This window comes from Apteryx mantelli, chromosome 1 (assembly GCF_036417845.1).
Source record: "Apteryx mantelli isolate bAptMan1 chromosome 1, bAptMan1.hap1, whole genome shotgun sequence".
Classification (NCBI taxonomy): domain Eukaryota; kingdom Metazoa; phylum Chordata; class Aves; order Apterygiformes; family Apterygidae; genus Apteryx; species Apteryx mantelli.
Genome location: NC_089978.1, coordinates 48,491,554 through 48,504,764, shown reverse-complemented (window position 1 = coordinate 48,504,764; position 13,211 = coordinate 48,491,554). Strand labels below are relative to the sequence as shown.

Here is a 13,211-nt window from a genome sequence, read left to right as displayed (position 1 = left end):
AGGAGACAGAAGACCCAAGGCACAATGATGTGGACTAGCAGCAATGTCAAGCAAATCTGAGGCGTCCCTTTCTGCTATTGTTAGGCAGAGGCAGAGACTATGCTTGGCAGGGGGTCCACTACCACCTGGCAACAGCTAGCCCATTTGACCCAGAGAAAAACACACCAGAAATGTTCGGGTACTGTGAGTTAGGTGGCCTGGGAAGGGACTTCAGGCACAGAAACATTTTGTATTGCAATGGAACAACCTTCAAGGTTGTTCCAATAATGTGTCCCACCAAGGGTGGTACTTTGAAGGTCCCCACAGCAGAGCACTATCAGCTGTGCCTTGCTTCACTTGACAAAACCTTTTCTTCTAATGGGAGTTCACATAATTGGCAAATGCCTGAAAATGCACCTACACATTCTTTCAACCTTGCACTCTTGGCAGCTCTACAGCAATATAGATTTTAATCAACAAATGTTTGTTTAGGAGCCCTGACATTATGATATTAATTCCATTGGTTTGGAAATTTCCAAGCTGATACCAATTTACTCATTTGAAAACAAAAAAAAAAAAAAGAGGAAAAATCTGTATCTCATTTTTTTAAAATTCCACTCTTCAAAGTTGCCAAATGTTGACAGACACAGAAAAATGTGTCATTGTTGCAAGAGATGGTTTAAGCACAGATAACTAATTTGTTGCTCTTTCATGATCTTTTAAAAACAAAAACTGGCAACACATCTCGGTTCAAATAGGAATATCATTAAAAAGGAGCAAAATAAAAATATATATACAGCATCATCTAAATTTGCTACTATCTGACAGGAGTAATTATAGTGAATTATCCTTTAGAGTACTAATATTCAAGGAACTGTAACTTTATAGTTACAGATATAAACTTCACAGTTTATAACTCTAAAGAGCCAAGAACTGCAGCAGAAATTTTGCAGTCAGTACTAATGGTGAAAGATTGAAACATATTGAAAATTTTCATGTTGAAAGTAAAGAGAACATTAATCTCTCTTATCTACCTGACTCTTTCATTTACATCAGATATGAGAAACCTTGTCATGTGTAATCAAAAACTTTTCATCATACACTACTAAATAAAATGTAACTATTCAAATATATGCCATTTGCTCGTAAGTCATACCTCAGACCCATCATTCACTAAATAAATAAATGTATAATTGAAAAAAGCTAATAGGAAAAACACATACATTATTTCGAAAAAGTATTCTAGTTCCTTGATTCTATTCCCCAGAAATCGCCTATCTACATCCACATACATACAAATAGCTGAAAAATTTTCTTCAATCTCTCTCTGCTATAGTTGGAAAGGAAAAAAGTTGCCTTTATGTAGAATGCTCCTTTATTATGTCCTGTGTCCCTACAGACTTATAGTCATTCACTGGTAGCAGACAGTCTCACTACAGGTGTTTTCAGAGCTGAGTGAGATCTCTCTCCAGCTTTTTATATGGCTTGTGTTACTATTACCTCAAAAGCTTCTCAAATATTTCCAACACAAATTCTAATATATGTATGCAAAATACAATACAGATTCATTAATTCTACAATTTATGAACTGTTGTAAATATGACTTTATAACTATTCTGCATCTTTTGGTGATAATAATTTTGTTACTGCAGTGGTAAATGTGGCCAACTGTGCCAAATACTGTTACTTCCTCTAGAGATCATATGCAAAGAAAAAACACAGTCAGATACAGGTGAATCCTGTCTAAAAGCATTGCATGGAAATATACATTTTGCTTCCTAACTATAATCACTAATGAAAGGTTGACTAAAGCTCTGTTGAATACCCTAAGGATGTTTGAAATGATTTAACAAGACTGCCCACAGAACATGGTTCTTAATGTAGATTTTAAACACCTGCATTTAATTATTATAGTAGCTACAGTTCTGTAATGTAAAAATGCAGAATGAGAAATACTCTCCCTGGATCTCCACTGACATGGAAATAAAACACAAAAAGAACTTCATAAGCAATGAATAAAAGACTCATAATGCAAATCAGGAAAATGTTTTTGTATGTATCCATTGAAGTGTTGATATTTTGCCACATACACAAGATACCAAGGGATGTGATTTGAGGATCAGTTTTTAAGCTCTGAATAATGCACGACAACTATTATTAGACAGTCATTATCTTCACTTTCACTAGCTCCTAGACATCTTATTTATGTTTCGCTGGGGTACCTATAGATACTCTAAATAGTCATGAGATGCCTATTCCTTTCTGTAAACATATTAAGTTCTTGCCATCCATCATATCTAAGGTGGAGGTCCGTATGTTAAATATGCCTTTGGTATGCTATATATATCATAGTATATTCTATATAGATTCATGGAATATATGGATATATATTTCTTCCAGATATGGAAGACAGACACCATATCTCAGTGTTCTAATCGAAAACAATGCAAAAATTGCTTTTTGCATTAATAGAAGCAGGCCTTGCATGGAACAGTGCAGAGTGAAGCTTACATTTTTTTACCTTTTCAGGTGAATTCCTTCCAAAAGATTTTCCTAGTATTACTGAACAGTTTGATAGAGAACCAGTTGCCATATTGCATCTATTTTATGGTGGAATTAATTCACTATACCATTAACATGACTACCAGGATGTTCAAGACAAATAATCAAGTAAGTATGACTTTAAAAAGCATTACTTGAAAATCTTTCAATTTCAAGTAAAAGTACATAAAATTAAATGATTTCACATAAGATAAAATACTGTTCTAATAAATGGCAGTGTTACTAAAAATATTTTTCATGTAACTCTTAACTTTCATTGTGCAGCACAATCATTCTTACCAGAAGTATAATATTTATATGGCATTTTTAACAGGAGAAAGTCACTTCTGATGACAGCTGCTTAATACATTTTTGGTTAGCATAAATTTAGCAAAATTTGTAGTTTTGTGAAGATGGCACCTCAGTAGCAGATGGATGACATCTGAAGCATGAGCCAAATGTAAAGGAATCAGCAGGAGTAGGGGGCTGAATTTTGCCCACTAATTTTATAGGCTACTTATAGTTTACATACTGACACAAATAGCTGTAGCGCAACATTACTATAGTAACTTGCAGACCAGTCAAATATCATTCCTATAGCTCTCCATCAATGGAGGATCTGGTATACAAAGCTTGACATGCTAATGAGAGCCACTGGGGGATGATGAATGTGAACTGATTGAGGATGGGGATTAAATAAGACTTTAGCAAGCCTTTATGAGTGAAGAATGGCTGTGACTTCCCTAGTTAAGATACTGCTGCATTTAATTCTCTAAGATGTCCCAGATTTGTTGACAGGAAAATGTTTCACTGAAGTATTGTTTTTTTCCTAGGGATTACACTGTCAGATTTCTTTGGGATGTACTTCTTTATTATTTTGTACTGGTTTTGGGGGGCCTGGGGGAGGGGGAACTCAAAGTACTACTCTCAAAGTAGTATAAACTGTGGCTCCAGACCTCAGAAAATTATACTTTGGGAATCAAATGAAATAAAACTAGCTAATAAAAATTAATTTTAATATTTGCATCTTTTAATATTTCCAATTAAAAATGCAAAAATGAACTACTGTAATTCTCAGTGCAGATCTAGAATTATCTATTTCTAATTCATTCATTTTTAATTGCATATTCTGGCATTTAATTTTGGTCAAGATCATATGGTCAAATTTTGTGTATGGATATTATAGACTGTTTTGAAAAACTTACCATTTTCCTTAGTATAGGACCTTACAATTTGCTGGAACTTCAATAGTCACCATTTCTATGTCCTTTCCACCAAGAGCTTTCATGAAATTCTGTATGCTTTCCAAGGTATATTATTACATATGCTGTCTAACTCATACCACAAGAACAAGCCCATCTGTTTAAATGCACTAATTTTGTCACACAAAATGGTGCATTTTTTTTTCCTATTTTGAATGTTAACAGTACCACACACAAAAAGGGACTTTTTATATATGTAGCAATGTGTAGATACTCCCTTTCCCACAATTTATTGACTGGGAAACTGAAGCACAAAGAAAATATACTGTATAATCCATACTACTGCTATTAGTCTGTTTTCATTCATTTGTGGCAAGTATCTATATACTGCTTAGTAGGGTGCAAGCTAGACATACTGAAAGAAAAAGAATGAAATATCTGAGATAACTCAGCAAGCCAATGAGATGGGACTCAAAGTTTGTACTTCTAGGCCAATAGGTAGGACTAGACAAATCCTGCATTTATCTCATACTGTGTCCAAACAAGCTATATGGAAATCAAATAAATCTAGTATTTAAAATCACATTTATCACATACAGTAACATCATTTTGATTATGTCTGCTTATGTTACCTCGTTATAGCTTGATCATCTGTGTCAGTCTCTGATTTCTGAGGGGTCACCTGTTCTGATGAAAAGGCAGCACTGCAAGAAAAATGATGAAAACACAGAATAGATGCATAGAAGATAATGCATAGAAACCAAACCATCATACAGAGGATGCATCCTATGCTTTCAAAATTATCATGACCATAATGAGATACTGAAATGAAACCAGATAAATTCATTTCAGTCAACATACAAAAATTATCTAGTAAGCACTGACTTAAAATAAAATAAAATTCCAGTATCCAGAAGCTATCTTTCTCTTGGATGCTGAGTGATTCTGAATCTTTGCCAAACAGATGGACAATAATAAACACAAGCTAAGATTAAAAAGTATTGCTAAGCTTGGGTTTTGATTTTTATTTGGCTCAAAACTAGTTGCATTATAAGCTGAATAAAACTACAAAAGTAATGTAACATCAATTTACATAGTTTAAAAGACTCACTGCCTTTAAAGATTAAAATTTACTATGGCAAAAGAAAAGATAATGGTAGTCATGTGAATTATAGTAGCTTTGCTCTTATTTTGCCTGTAAGCATAACTACAATCAACTGCAATGTCTGTACTAAGCTTCAGCCAATGTGAGAATGACAGTGGTAGAAACCTTACACAGCAGGCCAGGCAGGCGAAGATAGCACTTCCCTTAGAAGTGTCATAAATTGTTTGCACTTTTGTTCTAATGTACACTGTAACATATTAAAGTCATAATCATGTGTTCTCCTCTGTAAAAGGAAGGAAAGGGGAGTCAACATCTTTCTTTCCATCAAGGAAGTACCAGGGTACTATCACAATGAGACCCCATGGAGAGGGCTGTTGATAAAGCCCAAGCAATCCAGGTGTGAAAACTGGCAAGCTAAAGGGCATATTCAACATATCATCACCCAGATCCTGGATGGGAGATGGTAGATACACATGGTGCTTCAGCTGAGAAAAGCAATAAAATGATCCCAACATCATGGACTCTCAAGTCTCTGTTGGAGTCCCGCATGCTCATTAGGATAATTGTCACAATTTATGCCTGTAACTACATTTCTGCTCCTCTTGTTCTTCTGTATTTGTCTCGAGTCCTTAGATGTTCTATATCAAAGGCAAATAAAGTGAATCATATAGAGAGGTACGACATTTCTGGAAATTATATTACAGGCACAGCTCTAAAAGCCAGGTATTAAGGGATGTTAACTGCACACTTGTTGCTTCTCATTTCCTGCCACTGCTCACTCATTGGACTTTTACACAGTGTAGAAATTGCAAAGAAAAAATGAAAGAGCATAAAAGTTAAAACAAAATTCCAGGTTCTAAAGTATTTTTTAATTGGAATTTTAATGAAAAAAAAATGTATCCATGTTTCTATCTGGAAGCTTATCAAATAGGAAAATGCTTCAATAATAATATACCTCATAATATTTCTAATACTAATGCATATAAATATTATAAGGATATGTTTGTATTCTACAGTAAGCAGAATGGCTGGAGAGAAAGTATACTATACAGGAAAAATGCTTCTACAGTAAATTGCAAATGAATAAGTTGTGGTCACTGAACTTGGTGGGACCCAGGATGGCCTGTATAAAACAGAGATAGTTTTCTTTGCAAAAAGCTCTCTGTGCAAGAAAAATCATATACATTTAGTATCTAGAAGAAAGTCTGGGAATGTCAAGAATAATGAAAATGCAAAAGTCAGCAGAAGGGTACGATTTTAATTACAGTAAAAGCTTATTTCTTTATCCCCCAAACAACTTGGTGAAACCAAGACCAAATCAGCTGAATTTGCACAGGTTGGCTACTGCCATGATGAAGATTTATTTCTATTTTTTAGCAGATTTGAAAAGCAAGTTTCAAGACTCAAGACTACAATTTGTGTCAAGTTTATAAAAGCTTTCAAACTTCTTGTTATTACTCCTTTAATTATCTATAAAATCAAAATTATGTCAGAGAGACAGAATGATCCATTTGCATGGTGGACAGCACAGTCCTTCCATGACCCAATTCAGTCCAGGTTTGAAGGCAATCTTTGATGTTATTTCTGTCTTGCCTAAATTATTGGATAGCTCAACAGTTTTGCAGTATTTTGGTAAGTTAATATATTCAGACATCTATGAGTAATTCACTAACAGCCTCATATAAAATTATATATGTAAAAACATAAAATAATTTTAATAAATAGCCTATTAGAATTTTTCAGAAAAAGATGTAATTAAGGTGGCCTGATACATTCTGCTATAAAACCTTTACCAAAGGACTCAGCTCGATCAATCAGCTTTAAGCGCAACTGAGAGTAGTAGCTTTGTTCCTTTTAGTAGTATCCAGCTAAAGAGAAAGACAGAAAGGTTTCTATCCCTCCAGAATGCAAAAAGGTGAAGAACTGGTCCTGCATGGGTAGTGAAAGCAAAGTAGGATGGAAGGGAGAGAGAAAAGCAGGGGTAACTGAAGGAAGCAAGAGTCCCATGGAAGCAATACAATACAACACCTCTTAAAATACAACTTGATAATGTAGAAAATGAAGCTCAAAGGATCTCATCTAGACAAACCTCCTATCTCAAGGCAGAATCAACATCAATTAATGTTGGTCTAATGTATTCTTAAAGCCCTCCAGATTTCCTAGGCCATGACCAACGAGGGTATCCTACCTAGCACTGCAATGTATCCATTCATTTTTGTTTTGTCTAGTTTTGACCATTGATATGCATGAGACTCATGTAGGAGGCTGCCCAGATTAAGACTAGGGAAGCACAAGGCCATGTTGTACCCAACAGGGGACCTAAGAAAAGGATATCACGAAAGTTCATTCATGAATATTTAAACTATTCATATTCTGCTTTTAGATGAGAAATAGTCTCCATTCTCTTTCTGATCTGCCACTAAGCAATTACAATTTTAGAGATAAACATTAAACATTCATCTGTAAGTAATTTTAGCCTGAGATTTTTTTTCTAAACCATTTCTTGGGGACACATTACTGAAAGCTGACTAAGCAGATTTTGAGGTTATGTCCACACTGGTAACTAAAAGGAGCCCAAATTAGCTCCTGGCTGTCATGCCAAATAGCAGCAATAGATTTCTGTCCACTTACAGTTAGCCACTCTATAGCGGATTTGTCTGGTAGAGAGTTAATAGGTTTGTTTTTGCTAACAAGCACTGTAGGAAATCAGGAGTTCAACACCTTAGTTTAGTCCCTTGCCTTCTTTCATTTTGGCAGTACTGATGTAATCTCAAACTGCCAGCACCTCACATATTCAAATCTCACTCAATGCTGGGCATCAAGCTGCTAAGAGCCCCAACAAGTATTTAGGCATGGGATGCTCTCTCTTCCTATGCCATCTTATTCAGCAAACTCCGTTCCCCAAGAATTGCCCTGTTTGCTCACTCCTGAAATCTGCTCAAGCCTAGAATTACAAAAAAACAACTAGCTATCATCAGTACTTACTCTTTGGTTTCCACTGTATCTGTGGTGGTCTTACAACTCAAAACTGGTGGAGGCATCCAAGATTGCCTGTCAGTGTTAATAAATAAAAAAATAAATTCTTGAGTATGAGTATATAATGTTATAGGGCTGGACAGCAGGTTGAATCTCTTTCTCTTCAAACACTATGAATGTTAGAAATTCAGAAATGGTGTGGAAATGTTTGTAACATTTCCTAAATTATTAGTATTTTGAAAAACTGCATAATGACTCTTTTTAGATGATTTTTTCAGATAGCTGAATGGAATTGGAAACAACAAGGTAATTTTAAATACTGCTGTGAAAAATATGTTGTCTGACCCAAGATGGTGCTTTGTGCAACCTGAATGATACAAACATGTGGATGATTCTTGGGAGGGACAACCAGACAGAATGTACAAAGGAAAGGGTGCCAAATAGCAGCTCAAGAAACAAATTCAGGATGGTATTAGAGGTCACATAAACATCACGAGCACTTTCAGTTCTCTTTTTTTTCTCTTTCAAAAATATCAATCTACCAATTGTTTGCTGGGAAAAAGCAACTGCACTATAAACAGTGCTGTTCAGTGTTGGCCTTTCACATCTTCAAAGGGCCTGAAGAGAACTGCTGAGCTGAAAACACCATAAACTCCCACTGAACAAGCAGAACTGTTAATATGAGAATGATGACATTTTAATTTCTATTTTCATAATTCTACTGATCATAACTTTCGTGCATGGACTGCGGAAGATAAAGTCACAAACAGACAGAATGTAGAAGTTGCTACTGGAAAGGTTGCATAAAAGAGATGGGTATTCCCAGCAGTACATTTTAAATTAAAAATGCAGTTTTCTGTTCTACAGCCAGTTTTTTCTCTTGTCCAGATATTTTTAAAGCTAGCTGTGTATCATGCAGAAAACCATACTGTGGTTCATCTGTACTGAAACAGCACGGGGACAAGTTTGGCATGAGAGAGTTCAGCTGGTCCCCAATACAATGAGCTGCAATGCTTTAATTTTGGTACCGGCCACTGAAAAGGCCTATGCTTGCTGAGTTAGGGGCTGTGGCAAAAAATTAGCATCTATTGTACTATGTCCACAGGGCCCACAGACTGGCTGTACAAAGACGATTTTGTACCATGGTGCTCCCATGGAAAAAAGCCAGAGCATGCAAAAGCTTATGGAAGTTTGTTGAAGAATTAAAGTTTGCTAGAGGGAAAAATCGATAATGTTTTTTGATATAATCATGAGACATTACTGAGGTATAACAGAATGCTATATATCCTCTGGCAGTCAAGCAAAGGTGGCAGTGAATACCTTTTTTTTTTGATAGGAGAAGTGACAGCAGTGTTTGTGGATGATGTAGTAGGAGTCCAAGGCTGTCTGTTAAGGAAATACACTTAATTTATTCATTCATCTTCAGTAAGTGAAATGGGAAAACAAGAATAAGAAATAAGATTTCTGCTATCAGAAGTATATAAATATATACAGTAATTGGTATAATTATGGTTATATATGCCAACTGAAATTTGTAAATTCCTCAAAGGATACCAGGTTTGGGACAACTTAAGGGATTCTGATGCTTAGAAGACAGATGTGTCCTTACTTGATATTCAAAGTCATTTTTGGCTTCTGAAAATCTTGACTTCTGGACCTACACTTCAGTCTAAAATATTAATATATTTATTTTTCATACATTAAATTTTATGTTTCTTATTTAATTACATCAGTGCTGTTCTATTTTATTATATGCCTGTAAAAGGAACTGATATTCCTTATACTCCTAACTACATACCTTCTAAGCCAGTTATTTTTCTCATAAAGTTTATCATAAAGTTATTGTCTTGTCCTCTGCATTTCTAATGCAACTGAAGAACAGAACTTTACAAATTATTTTATTGCTGTCTGGCAGGACAAGTTATATATCATTTAAGTCTCACTTAAATCCTACTTTGAAATTCATAGTAGGTCTATTCAAAAATTATCTCTGGATAAAACAAGACAAAACCCAAACTATATGATGTTTCATGTGTCATCATCATCATGATTTACAATATAATGGTGCAAAATTGTTATTCAAAAGAATGACCTCCCTTGCACTTCAAATGCCAGAGTCACTCATTTGCTTTTCAGAGCAAAATCTCAACACTTTACAAGATGACTTTTGTTTTTCTCAGTCTTCACTGGCAACTATATTGAGTGCAATTTGTTACTGATAGAACTGTATTGACACAGATGAAGGCACATAGGGATACATTTGACTCATTAAATTTATAAACACGGTGCCGGGCTCTTCTGATTTCGGACTTTTTAAAATAACATTTATAAATAAAAATTTCAATTAGTTAAGAGCTGTAAGTTCTGTAAGTTCTTTAGAAGCTAAATTTTTAGTGTTGTTTAGTCATTTTACATATCTACCCTGGCCATCTCTGAATCATAACAAAAAATTTTATGTCAAAGATTTTGTATTAACTTATTTTAAACGACAAATTGGCTTGATCCTGTTTTATATTAAAAACTGACCTTCTGACAAAAGAAAAACTTTCAGTTAAACCACGCGTTTTCTGTTTGCCTTCCTTTGGAAAAATCAGTTCCCCTTCCTACCAAAAAAGAGTATTATTACACTTTGGTTTCCAGGTTTTCCTGGGAACATACCTACAGTGAACTATGTTTTCAAAACATGCCTATTCTTTCTTTTCTGTTTTTAAAATGTTATGTTTCTTAAATAATTGCTATGATGATTAGCTGTGCAAATCTAAGCAGGTCATTCTTTCATCTATGTGGAGAAATATGCATTTCTAGAGAACAAGTCCTGTTATTCTAAGGAAAACATCTGAAAGACATCAGATGAATTGCGCTCTAAAAGACCTTTTTTCTCCCCATGGACTGTGAAAAGAGCTTATGACTACTCAGACATAGATGCCTACATTCCAGATGTCAGACAGTGAACTGAAGCCAATTATTAAGTCATATAACACCTACACTATTTCCCTATATCATCTTGAAATATACATACAATTAAAAGTAACTAATAATGATAATACATAATATTTAGATGATAAGAAAGCTTCCAAAACTCATACCTGTTGCTTTGTTTATTATCCAGAATTGGGAACTTATTTATTTTATCAACATCACTTCTGGCTGGAATTCTGTAAAAACATGGAATTATTTTTCATACACACTATAGATCTTTTTTTAAACACACTTTGAATGAAATTAAAAGATGAAGTATCACTTTGTCTCTGTACAGATTATAAATTACTCAGCATTACAACAGATATAGAAAAGAAGCTGAATTAATGTAAATTTAGTGCATTACTACTTGAAAAGCCTAAGTAGCTTACTCAAAAAAAATTGTTTTAAAAGGTTACGTTCAAACACTAATTGACACTATATTTTATCAAGCCTTATTGCTGTTACAGTTTTAATTTATTACAAATCCTTTGAATTAGATCAGAATACTAGAAAGATAGCAAAGTCTTTCAGTGAAGAAGTACCATAAATTTAGAACAAAAGCCATCCCCTTCCCTCCCCCTCACCAGCCCTTGAGAGATGTAATAGTTTGTTTTTCTTTATGGCTTTTAGAGATCAATGTGATTTGAAAACACCCTGGTATAAAATCCCTGATAAAGCATAGTAGTGACCTACAGGAATAACTTTTATCACAGAGGTTAGATTATTTGTACTTAAATTGATATTATTAAGCTATTAGATTTACAATAAGAAACAGCTATGTGATTTTTCAAACCCTTTATAGATTCTATAGTTGTTTCCTAAAACCCTTCAAAAATTTTACAGAAAGCACTATGTAGCTATAATAGCTGACACATAGCTTATATATTTATATACTATGAGTTTCATTCCATATATGGGACTTCCTTTAATAACAATATAAGGACTGCAAAAAGTTCCATTATAAACTGCTGAAAATTAAGATAGATTACTAAATTGAGAGGTTTATCTTAAATATATAGCTAGAATAGCTGAAAAATATTTTGAACTACAACTTATTTAAATATAGAAATTACTTAATTTTGGTTATTTATTCCCTTCTATAAACTGAAACTATAGATACAAAGCAATTAATGCTAGAACCGCTAATCTAATATTAAGTGCTGAAACAAAACATTTTGTACTTTGCTTTCATCCAAGTATCACAGATTACTATCGTATTTAATGGAACCCTGCAAAGGGGTTTCATGATACAATGTGTGCCAGCATGTACTCTGTTTTTTTCAAATCTTAAATGTAGCTGTGCAAACAGCTACCTCATCTCTCTGGTAACTTGTGACTGTGACCAGCAGTTACTCAAAAGATCACTAGAGGTCTCACTAAACTCGATAACATTACTGCAGCAGCAAACATGAATATTTCTTCTAATCCATAACTATTCAGTGAACCATTTGCTTTCATTTCATATTTTCAAAATTTAAACACAACAATTAAGGCAATACTGTATTTGGTCATTTTAAAGAAAACTTAAAGGGTACATCTGGCATCCTACTCCACTGCTGAACAATGTAGCAGATGCTTGAAAAAAGTAAAAGAAAAAACGTAAGTATAACATTATGTTTTCCAACTTTTCAGCTTCCAACAATCAATGCTTGAAGAATTTTCTGATGAGGAGTTTGCACCTAAAATGCTGTCTCCAACAGAAACCTTTGGACAAAAAATTCATTAATTCATCTAACCTTTCCCTGAATCAGTTCAAACTTTTGGCCTCCGCAACATCCTGCAATGCTGAGTCCTACAATTAATGCATGTGTTAAGGGAAAAACAAGTTTTTGTTTTGTTTTGCTTTAAATCACTACCTAACCATTTATTTGAATGTCTCCTCATTCTTACAGTAAAACAAACAGTAAATATTAATTCCTTCTTTATTCATTTTCCCTATATCATTCTCTTTTCCATGGTGAGGAAACTTTGTCTCTTTAGACGGGAAAACTGTGCTTGTATTTCCTTGTGCTTGCAGCCAATGGTGCAAATGGATGTAGTCACCCCCAACATCACTCCCAGATCCTTAATACTGAAACTGATGTTCAAATTTTGTAGATATATAGGGTTAGGCACAATTCATATCAGACTACCTTCTTTGAACATGGAAATGGCAGTAGCCAGGAAGCTGTAACAGCAGTACTTAAAATGGCTTGTAGAGAAGTTTTTGCTGTCACATGTCCATACGCAATGAGGAATTCAAAATTGCTCCTGTACTCTTCAAACAATTTCTTTCTTTTTTTTTATATTAGAACTTCAATGAGTATTTTGCCAGTTTGAAAACTGGCTATTGAAGAGACTTTAATCCAAATAGATCCAGATTCTTAAAATCCTTTTCTTTTGGAAAATTACAGTTATGGCCACAAGGGATGCAAAGCAGAAATGCGTAAAGATGTTCCAATCTCTGT

At 34.3% G+C, this 13,211-nt stretch overlaps 1 protein-coding gene across 2 annotated transcripts in view; it reads right to left on the bottom strand.

Annotated features, from left to right (window-relative positions):
* Positions 1-13,211, bottom strand: part of SCEL (sciellin) — a 52,571-nt gene that overhangs the window by 25,113 nt on the left and 14,247 nt on the right. For both annotated transcript variants that reach the window (XM_013951289.2, XM_013951291.2), the window contains exons 6-8: positions 10,890-10,958; positions 9,124-9,189; positions 7,813-7,878 (exon numbers count right to left, since the gene is read on the bottom strand). In XM_013951289.2, coding sequence (XP_013806743.1) covers positions 7,813-7,878; positions 9,124-9,189; positions 10,890-10,958 — 201 coding nt within the window. The remainder of the gene's footprint in view (positions 1-7,812; positions 7,879-9,123; positions 9,190-10,889; positions 10,959-13,211) is intronic.